The sequence below is a fragment of the Populus nigra genome, chromosome 19 (assembly GCF_951802175.1).
Source record: "Populus nigra chromosome 19, ddPopNigr1.1, whole genome shotgun sequence".
In the NCBI taxonomy this organism is placed as follows: domain Eukaryota; kingdom Viridiplantae; phylum Streptophyta; class Magnoliopsida; order Malpighiales; family Salicaceae; genus Populus; species Populus nigra.
Window position 1 is genome coordinate 9,072,945 of NC_084870.1, and position 20,329 is coordinate 9,093,273.

At 37.0% G+C, this 20,329-nt stretch overlaps 4 protein-coding genes and 1 pseudogene across 4 annotated transcripts; 2 read left to right on the top strand and 3 right to left on the bottom strand.

Annotated features, from left to right (window-relative positions):
* The first annotated feature begins 383 nt into the window (after positions 1-383).
* Positions 384-2,393, top strand: LOC133679742 (uncharacterized). The gene is made up of 5 exons (XM_062102429.1): positions 384-636; positions 757-778; positions 917-1,022; positions 1,531-1,638; positions 1,747-2,393. The coding sequence occupies exons 1-5, from the start codon at positions 576-578 to the stop codon at positions 1,846-1,848; spliced, it is 399 nt and encodes a 132-aa protein (XP_061958413.1). The 5' UTR covers positions 384-575; the 3' UTR covers positions 1,849-2,393.
* Positions 2,394-3,574: 1,181 nt separating this feature from the next.
* LOC133680170 ((S)-8-oxocitronellyl enol synthase ISY1-like) lies at positions 3,575-4,459 on the bottom strand (annotated as a pseudogene).
* Positions 4,460-5,946: 1,487 nt separating this feature from the next.
* Positions 5,947-9,390, bottom strand: LOC133679204 (pentatricopeptide repeat-containing protein At5g02860-like). Its single transcript, XM_062101734.1, has 2 exons — positions 6,587-9,390; positions 5,947-6,167 (listed from the first exon to the last, which is right to left on the bottom strand). Exon 1 carries the CDS (start codon positions 9,271-9,273, stop codon positions 6,784-6,786), a length of 2,490 nt encoding a protein of 829 aa, XP_061957718.1. The 5' UTR covers positions 9,274-9,390; the 3' UTR covers positions 5,947-6,167; positions 6,587-6,783.
* A 970-nt stretch (positions 9,391-10,360) lies between these two features.
* On the bottom strand, positions 10,361-12,820 carry LOC133679356 (uncharacterized). Its single transcript, XM_062101927.1, has 2 exons — positions 11,907-12,820; positions 10,361-10,708 (listed from the first exon to the last, which is right to left on the bottom strand). Exons 1-2 carry the CDS (start codon positions 12,210-12,212, stop codon positions 10,589-10,591), a joined length of 426 nt encoding a protein of 141 aa, XP_061957911.1. The 5' UTR covers positions 12,213-12,820; the 3' UTR covers positions 10,361-10,588.
* Positions 12,821-17,842: 5,022 nt separating this feature from the next.
* On the top strand, positions 17,843-19,954 carry LOC133680089 (classical arabinogalactan protein 9-like). Its single transcript, XM_062102909.1, has 2 exons — positions 17,843-18,453; positions 19,622-19,954. Exons 1-2 carry the CDS (start codon positions 17,929-17,931, stop codon positions 19,700-19,702), a joined length of 606 nt encoding a protein of 201 aa, XP_061958893.1. The 5' UTR covers positions 17,843-17,928; the 3' UTR covers positions 19,703-19,954.
* Positions 19,955-20,329: the final 375 nt, after the last annotated feature.

The following is a 20,329-nucleotide window of genomic DNA, read 5'->3' on the forward strand; positions in this document are numbered from 1 at the left end:
ATGTGAAATGTGTGTTTTGTGAGACACATGTCAGGTTAGAATAGTATTTTGCATTACTGTTTAATCGTATTTTAAAAAAAAAAAAAATTTAAATTATTTTTGTATATTTTTATATTGTAAAGTAAAATAGAAAATTATGCAGATAAATAGAAGGATGAGAAAAAGAATATCAATGATGATATAATAATATTAAAAATAAATTTTAAAAATTAAAAAAATATTATTTCTAAATTTAAAACAATTTTAAAAATAACCCACTTTTAAATATATAAAATTAATTAGAAAATGCAAGGAGAAATTAGACCCGGTGAGCTCATAAAGCCCATTTGTTACCGGGCTCAAGAGTGAAGACTTTCGAAACGTACAAGGGATTGGAGACCAAAACAAAGCCTAAAAAAACTCACTATCACAGAGAAATTGAACCCGTTGAGGTTGAGCTCATAAACTTGAAATTTATTTTCTTGTTCTTAGAACAAGACTTGAAATTTCAGAAACAGGACACTCAAGACAAATGGGAATCAGTGGAGACCCTCGAACATTCAGGTAGGTTGTAGTGCAAAATTAAGGAAGAAGGAATGAGTGCAAGTAGTTTGGTTGCAGATACAGTTTGGAAAACCATTGAATCAACCCAATCAGGTCCTCTCTTTCTATATCTCGTGCTTTTTAATATTTAGTTATTAAAGTCTTTTAAACCCACCTTCTATTAAATGACGCTTAGTGTCTTTTTTTTTCCGTGGCTAATGTAAATGGTGGCAGTGACTGAGGAGCAGCTTTCAATGTGAGTAGCATATAAAATAGTCACTTTCCAATTTCCTAGCTTGCTTTTGATCAAGTTAGTGTTGATTTTTAAAAGGGTGTAAATGGGTTGATTGATTTTGGGTCTTTTCTTTGTGTGTGTTGTTTGGGTTAAATGTAGCTTGCATTTCTTGTTTGGTAAGAATCTTGAGAGGGCAACAAAGATAGTGGATCAGAGAGGTGTCAAAAAGATCTCTGGTCAGCCCAGCGGTCGTTCCATCTTTCAGGTTCAATTCTATTCTTTGCTATGCACTGTACTTTAGACTTCAAATTTTTGCACATGGTTGTTAGAGTTTGGATCTAGGGCCTATTTCGGGTTTTACAAGGCAAATAAAATTGGTTTAGGTTGAATTGTTTTGTGATAAAATGGCGGGGCGATAAGCTAGGAACTTCAGTTTAAATGGAATATCTGATGAGTTTGACTGTTTTGTGTAAATTTATAAATAGGAATGTTTGAGCAATTTAGTTTGGATTAGCTTACTAAAGAAAGGTTTGAGGATTAAAAGAGTGCAGTTAAGGTTCTCCCTATTTGAGAAATTTTAGGATCAATCGTTTAAGAACTGATTTGGCAAATGGGTTTGAGGTAAATTTGGATTATGTTGAAGAAACTTGGTAGTTAGCACTGTGAACAAATTGTTAAATATGTTTCGTTTAAAAAGATAGAAGTAAAGATTAAGATTTGATCATTTAAGAACTCATTTGGTAAAATAATTTCTTGTTTGCTGGTGTTGTTAGGTGGTGGGAGAATCACGGAGGAAGGAGGAGTATTTCTGTTTTCCTGAACACTATTGTGCCTGTTATTCATTTTTTTATGACATTGTCAACAGAGGAGAACAACTTTGTGTAAGAGTTCTTTTTTCTTTTTTTTTCTTATTAATCATTTCAGTTTGTTGGAACCACTTTTCTATAATGTTTTATGATTAACTCTTTCATTTCTTGAATCCATTTCAGTGTAAGCATCAATTAGCTGCAAGACTTGCAGCAGCATTAGGAGCGTTCATTGATGTTAAAGTGTCCGATGAGCAACTGGCTCTCTTACTCATCAAACTATAACGTGTGGAGATGGAAGGGATCTGACTTTAAAAAAGAAGATGTATGGTCCAAGAGAATTGTAGCAAAAGTTTTTATTAATTTCGTAGGCTTCTGACTTTGGAAGCAACTACCAGCAATGAAATTCTACAACTACTTCCGGGAGATGAAATAATAGATCACTAATTCGGTTGAGCTTTGCAACTTACTGTACCACAAAATCTTTCAGAATTCCATAATCAGGTCTACTTCTCAACAAGCGATGCAATATTAGCTTTGATCCTTTACTGATGCAACGATGGCCATACTCGGAACTCTGGCTCTGGTGCTGCAAACGATTATGTACATTTCAGTCAAGATCAAACAGGCTTTAGTATAATTTAGATTTAGGAGACTCTGGCACCACATTTCATTTCATTTTGATCTTGATTTATAGAAAGTGTCATTCCCCGTTGGCATTCATGGATTACATTAAATTTATGTCATTCTTGTGTTGTCATTGTAAACTCAAGAATCTAACTTGTTTCCACGGTTTGATCTTTTGGTAATATTTGCACCTTGACTTGAAATGATGCTTAAAATATCTTAAATGTTGCATGCTATCAGGTGCAATCATAAAAAGGACAACCATTGAACTTGCACGATGTTTATGCCCCACCAATGTTGTTTTATACTTTGTAGTTGTTGTTCTATTGCATATAATAGATCTTCACATCTTTAGTCATGTTGAGTTTCTTTTTCTTTCATTTTCATTAGATTAGATGTTCATGAAAAATGCAATGCACGGTGAATCATCAATGCTATTAATGAACGGATCATTTTTACATGTTAAGCAAATAATGTCTAGCCCCACTTTGAAAATTGTCTCAAAAGCATCACTAATCAGAGACGATTTGAATCACTGATGTTATCCATGAACAGTTCAATGATACATGTTCAGCAGATGTGTAAACGCCACATTTGAAATTGTCCCATATGCATGCTAATGCCAGTTGATTTGAATTGTGTTAGTGATCTGTTGTCTCGGTAGCTCAATGTTACATGTTCTCCAATTATGTAACCCAAAGAGCTATTTCAACATTTCAGCATTCCTGTGGCGTGCGAAATAAACGATGGGGTTTGTTGGGAATGGAATGGGCCAGGTCTAGACTCTAGCCTGGTATCGGGGTACAAAACTGCTGACCGAGAAGAATCTACTTGGTCGTTGTTTCCGGCACCCCCACAATAGAAAAATAACTGGTTACAAGCTTGCAAAACATTATGAAAATGTCGTCTTCTCATCACGTTATCAAAAACTGGTGTAACCTGGAAGGCTTACAAAATGTTGGGATGAACATCCTTTGAGGATTTCTGAAAATGCTTGGCAAAGGCTCTAAATCCCTTTTGTTTTGTTAATCATGTCCCATTGAACTGCATCTCCCTTGTCTCATGTTGCTCTTGCTTTGCCTGTATTTTGATGGCTAAAGTGCCAAGTAACACAATGCTCCCTCATCAGTATGTCCATTAATACAACAACAACAACAAGGATTAAAGTTGCAACAGCAGCAACCATTGGCCCAGTGATAAGAGTTTGGGACCAAGAGGTTTGCTTCCTCTATGGTCTCAGATTCGAGCCCTGTGGTTGCTCATATGATGGCCACTGGAGGCTTATATGGCCGTTAACTTCAGAGCCCGTGGAATTAGTCGAGGTGCGTACAAGCTGGCCCGGACACCCACGTTAAACTAAAAAAAAAAAAAGTTGCGACAGCAGCTAAAAATAACCACCAACTGGGATCTGTTTCACTAGAGCTCCTAAATGAACTAGTGCTACTGGAAACATCAATGGAAGCCCCTCATACTTGCTTATCGTGGCGTAAGCACTCAGAGTCCTCGCCATATTCAACAAACAAGCCGGCGAAAACCCAAATATAGCTCCAGGCCTATGAAAAGGCCATTTCAAACACCCCTTCCTCTGAACCTTATTAAACAAAACATCCTTTGATAAAAACTCAATGAATTTAGCCTTGGAAGATCCTCATGTAATGGAGGGTCATGAGAGCTGAACCTTAAACAAGACTCAAAAGAACCCAAATAATGCTTGCGTCTTATTTGCAAGTAAATTTGCTGCAAGTTTGGAGTGTTAGGGATTACAGCTTTAAGCACGTTATGTAAAATGGTGCTGTTAAAAATGCAGTTTTCAGCTTCTGTAGACTTGCTAGCCCAGGCAACGTAAAAGATGTGGATTACATCTGTGAGTTTTGAGAGCTTTTCAATGGGTTTATGCATCGTTCAAGACATCACATCGGATTTGGAGGTATTTAATTTGGTGATCGGATTGCCAGATTGGCCGTGGACGGCGTGCAACTCTGTAAACTTTCCAGGGCCCACCCGGGGTGCCTGCAAGAGGGAGGATCCCGGCCAAGCTGCTGCTTACAATGCCTGTGGCACCTATTATGAGGGCCACGCTTTGGTACTTTGGTGGTGCATCACCATCCTCTTTAAGGTTTGTTCCGTTTTGTTTGATCAAATAAAAATTATTAGCTCACCTATAATTACATGACAGGAAATCGAATATGAAGAGGAATAAATTGAGTTTTTTTATTAAAAAAAAAAAATTCTTTGCAGCACCTATGGCTCCTGCCCACCACCACCTCATTGTGATTGTGTTTTCTGATTTTGCAAATCAGAGAGAAGGATGGAGAGAAGTGCTTGCAAGAAGAGGGAGATTACAGAGTTAAAGATGAGTGATTACGTCGTGGAAATGTGTAAATGGACCTAAAAATTCAGTTTATTTATTGAAACACCTTGTTTATATCATGGTGCTTCTATCCTTGTTATTGGCGTTTTGGTAATTAGGCATTTTGTTTACCTTGTACGCTTTATTAGTTCATTGTCACATTGAAAGTTAAACCATAGAAAATAGGGAGTTCTGACAACTGTTTTTCTGGTGTTTGGAGCATAAATCATCATTGTCAGCCTAACGTGATCCTACTTAAACAGGGTTCTTATAATAACTAAACCATGAAGTTGGAACTAATACTATTATGGCTTGTCTGGACTCATACTTGATAAAACAAAGCTATGAAATCGACAGCCACATCAGATTATTGCATCTCTGAAGATAGGAGCTAATTTGAGTTGCGAAGGACGCCATTCATATGAACAGGCAGCGGAATTGTGGATGGATTAGCATTTGTGTTATAACTTTTTAGCAAAATGAGTGAAATTCATTACTTGATTAAAAATAATGTATTTTATGCTATTTCTATCCAACTCTGAATGACAAGTTAGTATCAGACCTAGGGAGCTGTCATCCGACTATTGTAATGACCTGTTTTAACTTGGAATTTTTAGCGTGCAATCCTGTTAACTCTGAGGTCTAATGCTAAATCATGTCACCAAGGAAGACAGAGACTGTTTCTATGAGCTAATTACTTTTCTCTAGTGAATAACCAAGGAAAAATATAATACCTCTAGATTAGGACCCAGGCCAGCTTGGAAGTTTGAAGTTCAAAATCCTTTGCTTTATGCAGAGAAAATCACAGTAAGAAATGAAATATGGATTTGGCAAATATTTTAAGCCAGCCATTAAGCAAGTTGTTTGAAGTAGACATGAAACCTACGATGTTGTTCCTAGTAAGGATGAATTTTAGGGACTTGCCATTGATAAAACATCAAATAAATTACAGGATGGTGACAAATGTATGCAGGATTGTTTGCTAATGTACTGAGATGTGATTGAAACTATGATTTGTCCTGATCACAATTTTAAAAATGTTTAATTCCCCGATATATATCATAGTTTTGCATAAATTTCCCTATAAACTCTCTTTTAAAACCTTGGTCATGTTTGAAGCTACTTTTTCAAACGGTAATCGTAAAAACTACCACAACAAAACGAGCCAAACACACAAGAAGTTCAACCGGGAATACAAGGATGATGATAGACAATTACTCCTATATAAGTTTCTCCTCATTAACAACGTTTCTGTTTTTCATAATCATTCTTGATGATAGAACAGTCCAGTGGACAGCTGAAACACACTGTTGGCTTTCATGTTTCAGGTTTCGAGTATAACTGAGCTTCACAAAACTAACAAATGGAGCTCAAAAGCCACATTATCGTGATCTTTAGGGCATAGCTATTCATTAACTCGGCATTTATATATAGCTTTTTACTTTTTGTTACACCTACAATATATACATTGTACACACCTTTAGCAACTTTCAGTATATATCGCAAGAAGCCAGAACTTTATGTAAGATCTCGTATCATCAGCTAAGAAATGGCCATTTAGCAACTCTCCTGGACAAACCATTCATTCATCCGTCTTTCTTTACCACATAGTTCGAAGCTCAAGAACCTAACAACAATACATGAAAAATCACATCTTATCAATGAAAATTAAAGGCCACCTTTCCAATGACAGTAAAATTTTGTCAAAATAAATAACTCCTTCATACTCAGGAAAAGGGTAAGATAGGGTGAGGCCAGGAAATGCTTTGGCAAGTGATTCAAAACTAAGTTCAACTAACAAAACAGTACTTTTAATCTATATGGCCCATAAGAACAAAATGAGGATATCCATCCCAATTCCATAGTTACAGAGAAATAATTTTCTTCTCAAGTAAATATAATAAAATGCCATCTTTTACATTAAGAGAATCAAATTATTAATCACAATGATGACACGTTGCAGAGAAAATTTTCAAAATTTTGATTCTCATAACCACCAAATGCTAATGGTACAAAATGATTCACATTTGATAGAGGTACTCATACCTTGAAGTCAATAACTCCTCTTTCCCCTTCTTTTCATGTCTTGTCTGGATCCAAGCACCGCTCTCCAAATAGATGTGTTCCTGAGTGCTTGCATCTCTTCAGCCTCTAGGAAAAATTAGGAAGCTTTTGCTGGATCATCCATATCAACCACATCTTCATGCCTAATCAAAACATGAGACGGATAAGAAAAGGATTGCCTATGACCATTTGGTTAAACGTTCTAATAACCTGCACTCTTCCTCCCTGGAAATGTGTGGATCAAGCTCGTGAAGGCTGCTTATGAACTTGATTGCATCATCCCGGCGATTAAGTTTACAGTATCCATCAATGACTGAGTTGTATGTATTCTGGTTCGGTTTACATCCATGCTTGATCATGTAGCAAACAACATCAATAGCCTCCTCAAACATTGAATCAGCTGCATAACTTGCAACAAAAGTATTATATGTGATTACATCTGGAATAAGCCCAGATTCTCTCATTTCTGAGAATATATGTGAAGCCTCTTTCATCCGCCCATTTCGACAATACGCAAAAATTACGGTGTTGTATGAAATTATATCTGGTTTTACTCCCTTTGCAAGGATTTCTTTTAAAACTTCTTCTGACCTCTCAAAGTTCTCTGATTGGCTGTGCATATACATCAAACTATTGTAAGTTGCCAAGCTAGGAGTGAACCCACTCTCTTTCATGAAGTTCAAGATCTCATTTGTTTTGGTAACCATCTGCCTCCTGCCATAAATAGCAATCATGGCATTCAGAGTACTCAAGTCAGGTGAAAAGCCTTTTCTCTTCAACTCCAGGAATGCACGCTCAGCTTCTAATAGGAGGTCACATTTACTATTAACTAAAACAAGGGTCTTCAAGAGCACAGCATGAGGTTCAATTACACCAGAGCATATCTCCTCCGCAAGAGCAAGCATCCGTCCAATCTCCTTGCCATTGGCATAAGCATGAAGCAAAGAACAGTGTGTCAGTTCATTGGGCTTGCACATACCATCTTGCATTTCAGCAAGTATTTTCTCTGACTGTTCCCATAGCCCTCCTCGAGCTAATGCTGCCAAAACAGCATTATAGGTGGAAAGATCAGGTGTAATCCCAGCATCCAGCATTCTCTTGTACATAGCCATGGCTTGGTCAAATGAACCACACCGACTGTACGCACTGATTAGAGTGTTGTAGGTATCCCTCTCCGGTACAAAACCAACCCTCTTCATCTCCTTGAAAACTCTAGACACTTCTGAGTCCATCCCATTTTGCCCAAACACTGCTAGAAGGGTATTCCAAGTAACAATATCTGGTACACAGCAGCAAATTTTGATCTCCTCAAAAGCCTTCATCATTTCTGCAAACTTTCCCCTGTTACCATGCATCTTAATCAAGGCATTGAAAGTACAAATATTAGGTTTGCAACCTGCAGTTCTCATTTCCTCAAAAACCCTCATTGCAGACTCATCCTTACCAGTCCTCACAAATCCTGACAACATTGCAGTGTAAGTAAAAACATCCAGTTTAATCCCTCTTTCAACCATCTGGTTTTTAAGCTCCATTGCTTCTTCCAAAAGACCATCCCTTGCATAAGCAGATATCAACGAATTATATGTCACAATGCTTGGTGAACATCCATTGAACTCCATTTCTCTTAATACCTCGATCGCCTCCTTAATCCGCCTAGACTTCCCATAAACATCCAATAAAGTATTATAAGTGACCTTATCAGGCACAAACCCCATCGATTTCATATCCTCAAAAACCGCAGCAGCTTCTTCATACAAAGATCCTCGTCTACAACAAGTTATCAGCGTATTATATGTATACTCATCCGGCAAAATCCCAGCATTCTTCATTCCCTCAAACAGACCTATAATCTTGTTCCAAGGCATACCCATTTTTCCATACACGTTCAGAATCACATTATAAGTAATCAAAGTTGGTTTGCACCCTTCTTCCTCCATCTTCTTAAAAACCATCACAGCTTCCCTATACCTCCCATTACTAACACAAGCAGTTATTAAAGATGTATACGCATAAACATCAGGTTCAAACCCATCTTTATGCAAATTATTCAACAAAGATGCTGCCACCGAAACTTTTCCTTCTTTACCAAGCATATTAATAATCACAGCCACAGCTGAATTACTCAAGACAGATTCACAACCATTCCTATTCTTAAACCACTCAAACACACTCATAGCCAGGTCACTTTTTTTATAAAACCCTAAACCCTTAATAATACCCAAAACATCATTACTTAACCTCTCCTTACCACCACTACATACACTCAACTCTTCTTTATAGTAATCAAATAAAAGACTCAAGATTTTATCTAATTCACTGGTTTCGAAAGAAGGGTTACTTAAAGAATCTAGAACTCGCTGACCTTGAAGGGAGAGACGACGGTGGGTCCAGGGTTTGCCACGGTTAGGGTCGCGGGCCTTGCCAATTCGGGTTCGGTTTCTTGGGATAGGAAATAGATCAGGTTGGGTTTGCGGGTTGATGGGTTTGGAAAGATTGGGGCTTTGCTTGAAAAGGAAGTCCTGCATAGGTGGGGTGCCATGTTGTGGTGGTGGTGAAGTGGGTGTTGTTAGTTTTAGCTGTTGTTGGTGGAGGTGAGATTGGAGAGGCAGTAAGAGTTTTGTTGGGGGTGGGTTTGTGAGGAGAAGAGGGAGAGCTAGTTTCTCTGTCATTTTTGGGAGGGCTTTGGGCGGGTTTAAGGATATTATAAGTTGGTTTCTTTAGTTGAGTTTATGAGGTGTTTTGACTTAAGAAAGAAGAGATTTTTTTGTGTGGTGTTTCAAGTTGAGATTCTTAGAGGGGAGGAGGGTTTCAATCCTACGTGGTGAGTGAGTAGTGGAGATTGCCATGGTAGCAGACAAGAATCTCTGGCGAACAGATAGAGCTTGCCATGTCAGCAAAAGGTGACTGCTTCGGAGGAGAGAAGAAATTGACAAACTTAGAACTAAACATTATGATTGAAATTTTTCTGAGTTGAAAGAGGAATTGTTGCGGATTAAAAAAATATGAGTTTGTTTAAGATTGATTTGATGAATTTTTTCATGTAAAATAAATAAAAAATATATTTATATAAATAAAAATATATTATTTTAATTTAAAAAAATATTTAAAATATAATTATATATAGAATCCATATAAAAAACAAAAATTATTTGAGTAACTAAATTAAAGCTACCATAATATCAAACTCCCTACGGGAATTTCGAGTTGAAAAGTCTCTCTCCAATCTTGCGGAGTTCAAAAGCTCATGCCGTACATGTGGTGATATGGAATTAGCTGATCTAATTTGTGTTTCCCGTTGCAGGAATGACTGTGTAAAGATTCCATAGAAAATTAGGAGACCCAGAAGCGAGGATTAGATTAGAACTGTGTTCCACTCTTTCTTGTTTCTGCAACCAAATATTCTTCAATAAAGTTCCCTTTTCTGCAATTACTAGTTTTTGCCCTCAGGCACTCCCATTCTTGGGGAGTTCTGTGCAAGAACTCGTTATGAGTCCAACTCCAGAGGCCTTTCCAGAGACGCTCAATTGCCAACAATCATTTCAACAACTCTATTTCGTAATTAAGGTAGGTAAGTGCAGGCAAGGAGCGGCTTAATACGACTGCTGCCATGATCATTTGAGATAAGTTTTTCAGTTAGATCAAAACTATCTAAAATCATACCAAGAGCCTGTTTTATGCAGCATGTATCCAATATGAACATAATGCCAGAACCACAACTACATACAAGATTCAATCAAAATTTGAGATTCATCAACAGAAGCATAAACTGGCAGAAAGTTATAATATCATCTTGAAAATCGTACTACGTAAGGGATCCATAAGCAAAATTCTTAACAAAGCTAGTTCTGCATGTAAGTACTGCTAAATAAGACTAAAAACACAAGCTGAAAGCACCAGGCATAATTTTGACTATTATCGTCAACAAAAAAGATAGCCCTGCCACGGGAAAGATGACCACGAAGACTGGATCCATAATCTTGAACTTCATTTGAGGAAATGAGGACTAATCAACCCAGCAATCTCAAGAAATCCAACCTGGTCTCTACCAGCAAATATCTTCTTCAACTTCTCGTCACAAATTATGTTCTTCTTGTTACTAGGGTCCTAAAAAAACACAGCAAGTCCAGTCAGCTCCAAATTAATGAGATAACCATATATGCGTACACCATGGATGTTCTATCCAATGGCTCAGAAACAGCTAGAAAAACAAACACCAGATTCATGCAAAAATGACGAACTAGAGGTGCAATAATACTGCAGTTTAAGAAAGAGTTAGCACCAAATTAGTAAATACACCAATCAACAAATAAAGGGAAGTGACCGCACCAGCAGATGGACTAACAATGTTCTAAAGGGTGAAGTAAAACGGTAATTAAGTGAACATTGTATCCATTACTCAAACACCAATCATGCTTTCAACCAAATTATTCAGCTGGAAGCTAACCCTAATAGTGAAGGACGATAGCTGCTTGGAAATGGCAAGCCAACCGCCAGTCTTCGTGTTGAACCTCGCAATTTTGTAAGCGCTGCCTTGCATTTTCAGGTTAGTAAAATCCAGTACCTCTAATTAAGCCACATTCATATAAACATACTGCATGTGGTCGTATCAACAAAGCAGTGCATACCACATTCATGTATTACAAATTTGAAATTATTCTGAATTGTTTCTCAAACTTGAACTACCTACAAAATCATGTCTCAGCCAAAATTCTATATAAAATCATGTCTCAACCAAAATTCTAGTGATGAAATCTATCCCTAACATGAGAGACACCTTGTTCATACATCAACGAATTCACAGCAACAATGATCAGGCCATGCAAGAATAAAAAACTACATCGAACAAACATATCCAAGTATAACACCATTCAATTACATGAGCAGCAAACAAACAATACCCAAGAACCCACAATTATCCAGCAGCCTCATAACATTATCCAAACCCACAAAAGAAGCATCGCATAAAACATATTACATTTTCAGAACTAAAATACAATAACCGCATAACCCACACTTAAAAAATTCATAAAAGTAAAAAAAAAAACAATAATAATAATAATAATAGCAGCAGCAGCAGAACTGGAACATTTCGCTGACACCAGCACAACCTTATCCACAAACATGACATGTCTCCAGCTAATCAATTAAATAATCAACAGCATAAAAACCCATGAATAAAAAACAACCACATTTTACCGTTCCAAAACAACCTTATCCAAACGTTTAACTAAAAACTAAGCACAGGAAATGACAGGAACCCAAGATTTTAGAACAAAATGTAGACTTCTAATAAAAATTATACCTGAAGATTGTGCTCCTTGATATGGGCCCATATAAGCTTGAGAGCCTGAGTACGAGAGACCTCAGGAGCACCAATAAAGTCCGCCATTTCAGGTGAGACTCGCCTCGGCTTCATTATGCCGCGTGGAGCACGGTTTCCGGTCGATGCCGTGGCGCAGGTAACTACAGTACTACGCACCATGCGCGGGTTCGCGGGAGGCGCAGCCAGAAACCTGAGAGGAGGAGTGGATGTAGGAGAAGGAAACTTGAGAAGCGGCACCGTTTCGGTGGATAGGAAAGTAGAGAAAATCCCTGAAGAAATTGCCATTTGAAAAAGAAAAAAACTCGATAATTTTGTGTTTCTGAGAGGGGGGAGGGTTTTGAATTAGCTTGTTTTTTTTTTTTTTCCTTTTAAATTTTGGTGTTTCCAGAGAATGCGAAGAGAGATAAGGGTTTTTTGGGTTTTGTGTGAGTGAGAAACACAGAATTTGTCTGATCCCGCCTTAATCCTGGCGTAGTATTCTTTAACTTTTTCACGATTTTTTAAATACTTGAATGCCCCTGCCTGGGTCAAGCACTATAAAAAAAAACAGATCGTTCGATTTTTGTTGGGTCAAGAGTGTCCTGGTGTGGTGATATGACAGAGACAGACATCCACCAGAAATTTGGGCAGTTTGAGGATGGGGATGGAGGAGTTGGGTTGGGCTAAAGGAGAAATAGAAAAGGCCAATATATACAATGGTAGACCTGGGAATAAGTAGTGGATCTGGGTTTCAGAATTAGGTTTTAGCTTTCATTTCATTCTCTGACATGGGCTTTAGGTGACGGAGGTGTGGTTGAGGGTTTTGGCAAAGGAAAGATGTGCCACCGGCGAAGTCCATATGCAAATGTTCTAGCATCTGACATTTCACGACAAGAGACAGAGACGACAACGATGATAGAGTCTCGCGATCAAATTAACTACTTACATATTGACATGCACAGAGATACCGTGTAAAATTATCTAATATTAATTAGGGATGGAGTGAACTGTTTAGATTTTAAATTTATTTTATAAATATTATTAATTCGAGTTTCATAAATCTTAGTCTCTGTAAATTTATATAATTATTAATTTTAGAACTTATGAGATTAGTTTAGATATATGCAAACTGATCCAAATATTCATGTTAATAAAAAAAAAATACCTAATATTCTATTATATTTCTTTCTTTTCCATATAATGATACTAGTGAAATTTCATTACGTAATAATTATTCGTTAACCCTACTTAGACATGAAGGGGGGAAAGCATATAAAATAAAAGTATTGAATTATTGTTTGGACAGCATTGTCTGATAAAAAGAGTAGAATCTCTTTTTCCCGTAATAATTGTCTTGAGAAGTCAATTTGTGTGGCTTTTTTTTTATTTTGTCCGAGAATATAATTTATCTTTCCCCAGGGACAAGCTCAGCTAGCTATCTTGAACTGTTAATGCCTCATTCTCTTTGACAGAACATCCATCCAAGACCCTCTGCATGCCTGCTAACCAGCTCTCAAGAATTGATAAAATTAAGCCAATTGACGAGAAATGCTCATTGATGCCGTCGTCTGGGATGTATCACGTCGCATTTTAGCCAAATTGATCAAAATAAAAACACATGGCACCAATTAACTTTCTAGCACAAATACAACAGCTAAAAAAAGGGTATTTCTCTCTAATAAATGTATGGTTTTCTTTTCTTTTCTTTTCTTCTCGTAAAAGGGAAAGGCCTGTCCACGACGAAAGTGGAATATACTGTTACAACTTTAATATAGTGATGAAGCCAAACCAAAATGCAAGTCCCTCCATGCATGATTAGTGTTGTTATGGTCTGACTATTTGCCCTAGTAAAACCTTTCCGGCCGGCTTGCAGTTGAAACCACGTTATCATAAAGTCAGCCTAGGATTAATTAAGAGGTAGGAAGGAGGTCAATTTAACCTCAAGGAAAAGAAACCAAAGGGCCAACAAGAGGAGGATAGCAAGTTACAATCATTCACATTGCAGGAAATGATCGTTAAACTAACTTGGCCCCCCCACAGTCCACGTTCCCTTTTACTTTACTCTCGTTTACATGGACTTTGGACCTACCTTTTGTATGATTTGTCCTCATGAACCGTACCTGTTATATATAGTAATGTTTCAATTCGATCGGACCAAGAAAATCAAGATTCCAGAGAGTAATCTTGTTCGATAATTGTCGTGTAAAATGCGAGGGGAAACGTGTATGTTAACAACTGAAAGGTACTCTAAAAAAAATGGGGGTGTTGTTGTGGATTGAATTATGGAGGGAGTTGAGAAGGCAAATCCTTGACAGGCGTTGTAATGGCACTGTGTGATACATGTGGACAATGCTAAGATAAAGGATTGAAGAAGAAGCCATTAATTGTCACATTGTTTAACATAGATCGGAAGGGCTAGGTACTGGCTATATATCAATTTCAGTTTCTATGGAATGCCCAGTCAGTCGGTGCTTTTTTTGCGTTGAGAATAATCAACCACCTAAATTACTGCTTTCACCACTGCATAAGTGGAAGAATCTTCTCTCTCTCTCTCTCTCTTTGCGTGGGATTTCTTTTTTTCTCTTTATATTTCTTTTTGTTTTTTGTCTAAGTGATGTCTCTTGATTGATTTTCACGTATGGATCAATTATGTCAAGATTTAAAATTCATGAAAACTTTCACCTGAGGTCTTGACCTAGTGCTGATAGGGGCTTATTTCCTTTCTCTGCACCTGGGTTCGAACCTCACTTTACACGTCTGTCACCCCCGTGGTGCCTTACATGCTCACTGGGTTTGCAGGATGTTCAGTGGGTCGTGGGATTAGTCATAGTGCGCGCAAGCTGACTCAAACACCCACGTAAATCAAAAAAATATTGTGAAAACTTTACTCCTCGCAATCTAAGTAATCTTACCTGATTTTGAACTCTTAAAAACTGGAAAACAGTGCAATTATTAATCGTTTGACCATTTACTCAATGCCAAATATGCAAATACAATGAAATTCATGTTATATATAATTACTTTTCATCTCTTAACCATTCATGTCTAGAAGAAATATATCAATGAAAAATCATGTCTATCTACTTAAGGTTTTGTTTTTCTATAATAAGAGGTTTAGAAGAAATTCCATTGTTAATGATGTCCTATAAAATCCAAGTAGTTTAGAGAAAAATATCATGTATTAGATAACTAGTTAATCTCTTGATTATAATAATTTGATCTATTCTCGCTAGTAAAGGTGGTTGGTGGTTGTATCTGGTGTCTGGTATGTTAAATGTGGTTGATACCTATAAAAAGTTTTTTTTTTTTGTAAATTTGGAGACTCTCAAATACTTAAGTATATTTTAAAAGAAAAAAATACAATGATATTTTAGAGATATGAATTCTGAAAACATGTATGCTAAAAATATTGATAATGGAAAGATTGTGAATAATTTATCTATGTAGTTTAGGGGGCATTTATAACCCATGAACCTTGTTCTTTTACTGGAATGGAATAGTTGGAGAGTCATTTGATCCTTATAAATCAAATTTATATCATGAGTTGTGTTTTACTCATTCTATCTAGCTAAGAGATTGAGAGATAGTAGATCATGAGAGATTTTAATACATCAAATTGTATTGGTGGACTATAGACTTGTTTAAGTAAGCCTATTTTTTAATTAAAAAATAATTCATCCAATATTTATGTAAAATACATGGAGGTGTGGTGTTAGATTCAGGCATTATGTTTGAATTCATAGGTCTAGTGAGTTCAGCTACGTTTTAGAACAAGTTGAACAATGAGTGTTTGATCATGTCTGGAATGTAATGACAAAAGGCATGGAGCTAAATACTCACAAGAGATACATGTCAGGCCCACCCCGTTGGTCTAGGAGAGCGTCAAGCCAAGCTTCTAGGCCTAGCACACTTGTGGTGGGGGTGTTTGGGGTCGGTGCATGCCAGCCCAATATACTCGTTAATTTGAGGAAAATATAATTGTGTACTTTTTTAATCCAGATTCTTTTTCAAAAAATTATTAAAATAAAAATTACATAATGAATCAAAATTCATCGGCTATGTAATTGATAGTGTTTTCAAAATAAAAGTCAGTAAGACACACTTTCAAGCAAAAAATTACTAATCAGATCGCCGAGCCTATATATATAGTTAAGGATGTTTTTTTATTTTTTTTTGAGGAGGGCAATGCATATCCATGCTTTACCGTGGCATTCTCCGACTCCGACCATCAATCTCCAAACAAAAAAGAAACATACAACAAAAAGGACTATAAGCCTATAATTAAACGCTTGTTGAGAAAGATAACTGCAAACCTACAGGGACCTCGGCGATGGAGATGGTGATGGTGATAGGTCAATAAAAACAGAACCCTTGATTAAGCTATTAGTAATCATAATACTGCAGAGGAGTTTCTTGGGGTCTTATGAAAACGAACATCTTCTTTTATCTTTATACCAAAAAAAGAAGAAAAAAAAGAAAGAAAATCTAATGGAGGATTGGCTTATAAGCAAAGTTCATCTACCATTTCCTTTCCTAATTCTAACCAGTCTGGATGAGACACGTGAACCCAGTTTAATGATCCCTCACACTCAACAAGCTTAGGAGTTAGGACCCACCAAAAAAAAAAAAAAACAGAATCTGGGAGAACTGGTTGCAGGCTCACGGCAACGCATGTAGCTGGAACTCGTTGGAAATTTTACTCGTTTTCATCGTTTTTTTCTGCATAATTTTCATGTCTCCAGGCCTAATTTTGTATTTAGTATTCAAACTCAGCGACGAACTGGCAAGGATTATTTAGCCTCCAGGCTCCCTAAAGAGCGCCTGTCACGGCGAGACAGCTAGCACAGCAAGGGCCACCACACAATGGCGGTGCTCCAACATACCAACTAAAATTTGGCAGATTATAGCCAAAACTTGAGCGTAAAATATACGTCTGCCAGTGCCAATCCAATGGCAATGTTATGATTAAGGGCCAGCTAATATGAGGGCAGGGCCCACTAATCATAATCCTCCTGTTGCTTCTTCGGTAAAAAGGATCGCTCATTATTCTTGACTGGTAGAATACCTCTCATTTTCACAGTTGTCGAGTTGGATTTGAAGATTAATTCAAGAAATGCGAGTCAGTTCATGTATTAGTGAATTAATAATATGATATATTAAAAACAATCCAACATATTGAATTTATATATATATATATATATTAATTTCACCATAATTCTTAACATTGATTTTAACACAATTCTTAATTAATTTAAAGGGGCAAAGATTTAAAGACTTGAAACTTTGACTTGACAAGTATAATTAAAATATTTAAAATATAAATCATACTTAAAATCTTAAACATTTATATGACAATCATAATTGAAAAAATGCAAGTTCTTTCACTCATGCATAATAAAATTTGATTGTAAGAACAAGACTAGGAATTATCGATGTGCCTGATTTATTTAGTTTATTTTCATTTAAAATTGAAAAAAGATTTATTTTATTGGGTTTTTCTATTTAATCTGAACTATTGAAACCGATATTGAGCTCTACATTCGCCACTGGTTGACAAATGCATGGCCACTTTTAAGGACAAAAGAAAATCATTCCAACAAAATCATTAATAATCATGCTTTTTTGAATCGTGTTAATGGCCGACTCTACCATTTTCACTCCTCCCACAGAGAGGACAACCCCCTAAGCTAACCCATATTCATCATTAATACACAACTAAAAGAGTGACTAACAATTCTTCTTTTTTTTTTTTTTAAGGAAAAAAAAGCTGGCTGACTGCTACTAACGTGTCACCCAGATCTCATATCCAAATCACATGCATTGCTGGTCCCACATCAAACAACATAATCGACGCCTCAGATCTGTTTGGTAGCTCATTGGCCCCACCAATACCTCTCGAACTTCCGAACCTTCTTCCTTCTACTCTATTTATAATCCTCCCTTCCTTTCTCTATTTCCTCACTGGTCAGGACTGCACGCAAAGAGCAGAGAGAGAGAGAGAGAGTATCAAAACTAGACAAAAATGATGCTAAAAAAAGCTGTCATCCTTCTTTCTTTGATCTGCATTTCGATTGCTGGTGTTGCTGGTCAAGCACCAGCAACGTCACCAACAGCAACACCAGCACCACCCACACCAACTTCTTCTCCACCGCCAGCAACCACGCCTCCACCAGTTTCAGCCCCACCTCCCGTTACCCAATCTCCACCTCCAGCTACCCCTCCTCCAGTTTCAGCCCCACCACCTGCCACCCCTCCTCCCGCAACCCCACCACCAGCAACTCCTCCTCCCGCCACCCCACCACCAGCAACACCTCCACCAGCAACCCCACCACCTGCTACTCCTCCACCAGCAACCCCTCCTCCCGCTGTTCCTCCACCAGCTCCATTGGCAGCTCCACCAGCTCTTGTTCCAGCTCCAGCTCCCAGCAAGCCTAAGTTGAAGTCTCCAGCTCCATCTCCCCTGGCATTGAGTCCTCCATCTCCGCCAACTGGCGCTCCGGCTCCAAGTTTGGGTGCTTCCTCTCCTGGACCCGCTGGAACCGATATGGTAAGTCCATTATTGATCCCCATCTATATTCTCATATGATTATATTTTGCTAAGCATTCATGTGATCTGGTAATTTAGTTCAACGTACCCTTTAAATTTAACAAATATGATCAGTCATTTGCTCTATAAAAAAAAAAGTTTTATTCATGCACAGTTAATCTCTTTTTTTTTTTTAATATCAGATTTCTAATCTTGCTAATTTCTTTATATTCAATGAAACTGCATTGTTGAATCTTTTGTTTGAAAACTTGCTAGATGTCCTAGTACTGTAGCTGGTAGTAGTTAATTTAGTTAGGATCTGGCGTAATGCAGACAAAATACTGTGTAGTTTGCTATTGTAAACCGGAGTGTTGTTGGTGTTAATTTGTTTTTGTTTGTGTGTTTTAAAAAAAAATTTAAAATTTTAAAAAATTAAAAAAAAATTATTTTAAATTAATATTTTTTTAATATTTTTAGATTATTTTAATATACTAATTTTGAAAATAATTTTTTTAAAAACATATTATTTTAATATATTATTAAAAAAAAATATTCCAAAAAACAACCACACTTTTCTAAATATTCCCGATGCTGCTGCCTCTCTAGGGTCTCGGTCTGGGGCTCTGCTTGCTGGGGTTATTACCCTGTGTGAATATAACTAGATTCGGATTAAGAATTGTGCACCAATCAAGCAGTAGTTGTTTACAGATCTGATTTCAAATTCAATGTTTGACCTGATTTGATTAAAATGAAATGAATCCATTATATTTTAAATCAGGGAAATACAACAATAATAAACAATAAAAAAAGTACTGTATGTGCAAGACGCGGAATCCCGAGGACTTCCTGTGCTGTCTTCGCAGGGAGGACCACCCCTCTTCTGCTCAATTGCAGGGCTTATAGAAAACATAAAATATAAGTGTTTTTGGGCTCAAATAACCGTCCAAAATCGCAAGTTGGGTTGCATTCAATGGGGGTCCACCGATTTATATTTGAGCCTTGGGCCTTATCGGGTCCAGCTGCGGTCCATTACCGTCCCAATTAATCGCTTGATTAGTTTTGTATACGCAAGCAATTATGGTGGTTCCCATGCTTAATTGCATAACCTACCAGAGGTGGGTTTTTAGCGTGTAAATGTTGTGTCTGTAATGTTTTAACCTTTTTCCCCACAAAAATGGTGTTGTTGCAGAGTGGAGCAGAGAAGATGGGGTCCGTGCAGAAGATGGTCCTGAGCTTGGTCTTTGGATCAGCTTTCTGGTTGCTAACTTAGACATATCATCTTTGTGTCTCAGTTTTTAAATTTTATTTTTATTTTTTTAAAATTTCTGCTGTTGTCTACATATATTACTGGCTGCCATTTTAGCCCCTGCGCGGTGATGAGATCTTTTATTACCAGTACTTGAGCCATATATTATACATTCGGTTGGATTCTTTGGGGAGATTTTTGAGGGAAGCTTTTGTATTCGAGGGGAGTTGTTTTGTATTTGAGATTGTTGATAGTTACCTCTTTCTCTCTTTTATACTTCCTTCTTCGTTATTTGCCTCTGCCTTTAGTATTCTTCATCTCTCTCTCCTCTGCCTGTCCATTTCCAATACAGACAAGCACTAGCTTATGGCTTCAAAAGAGAAGGAGAATCCGATATTAATTTAATAAAACTTGATTGGCTTGATTTTGATTTTAATGATTTGATTGACCTCATTCAAACCTAATTAAATCAGTATAAACAAATATAAAATGAAAAAAAATTCTAAAACTAAGAAAATATTTTCTCGAAAAAAAAATCAAAAAAATTGAACTGAAAAGAAAAATTGAATTAATTAATTAACAAATCTCTTAAAAAAATGTCTGATTTTGGTTTCACAATTCTAAAACTAGTAAAATTAGACCGAACCAAAC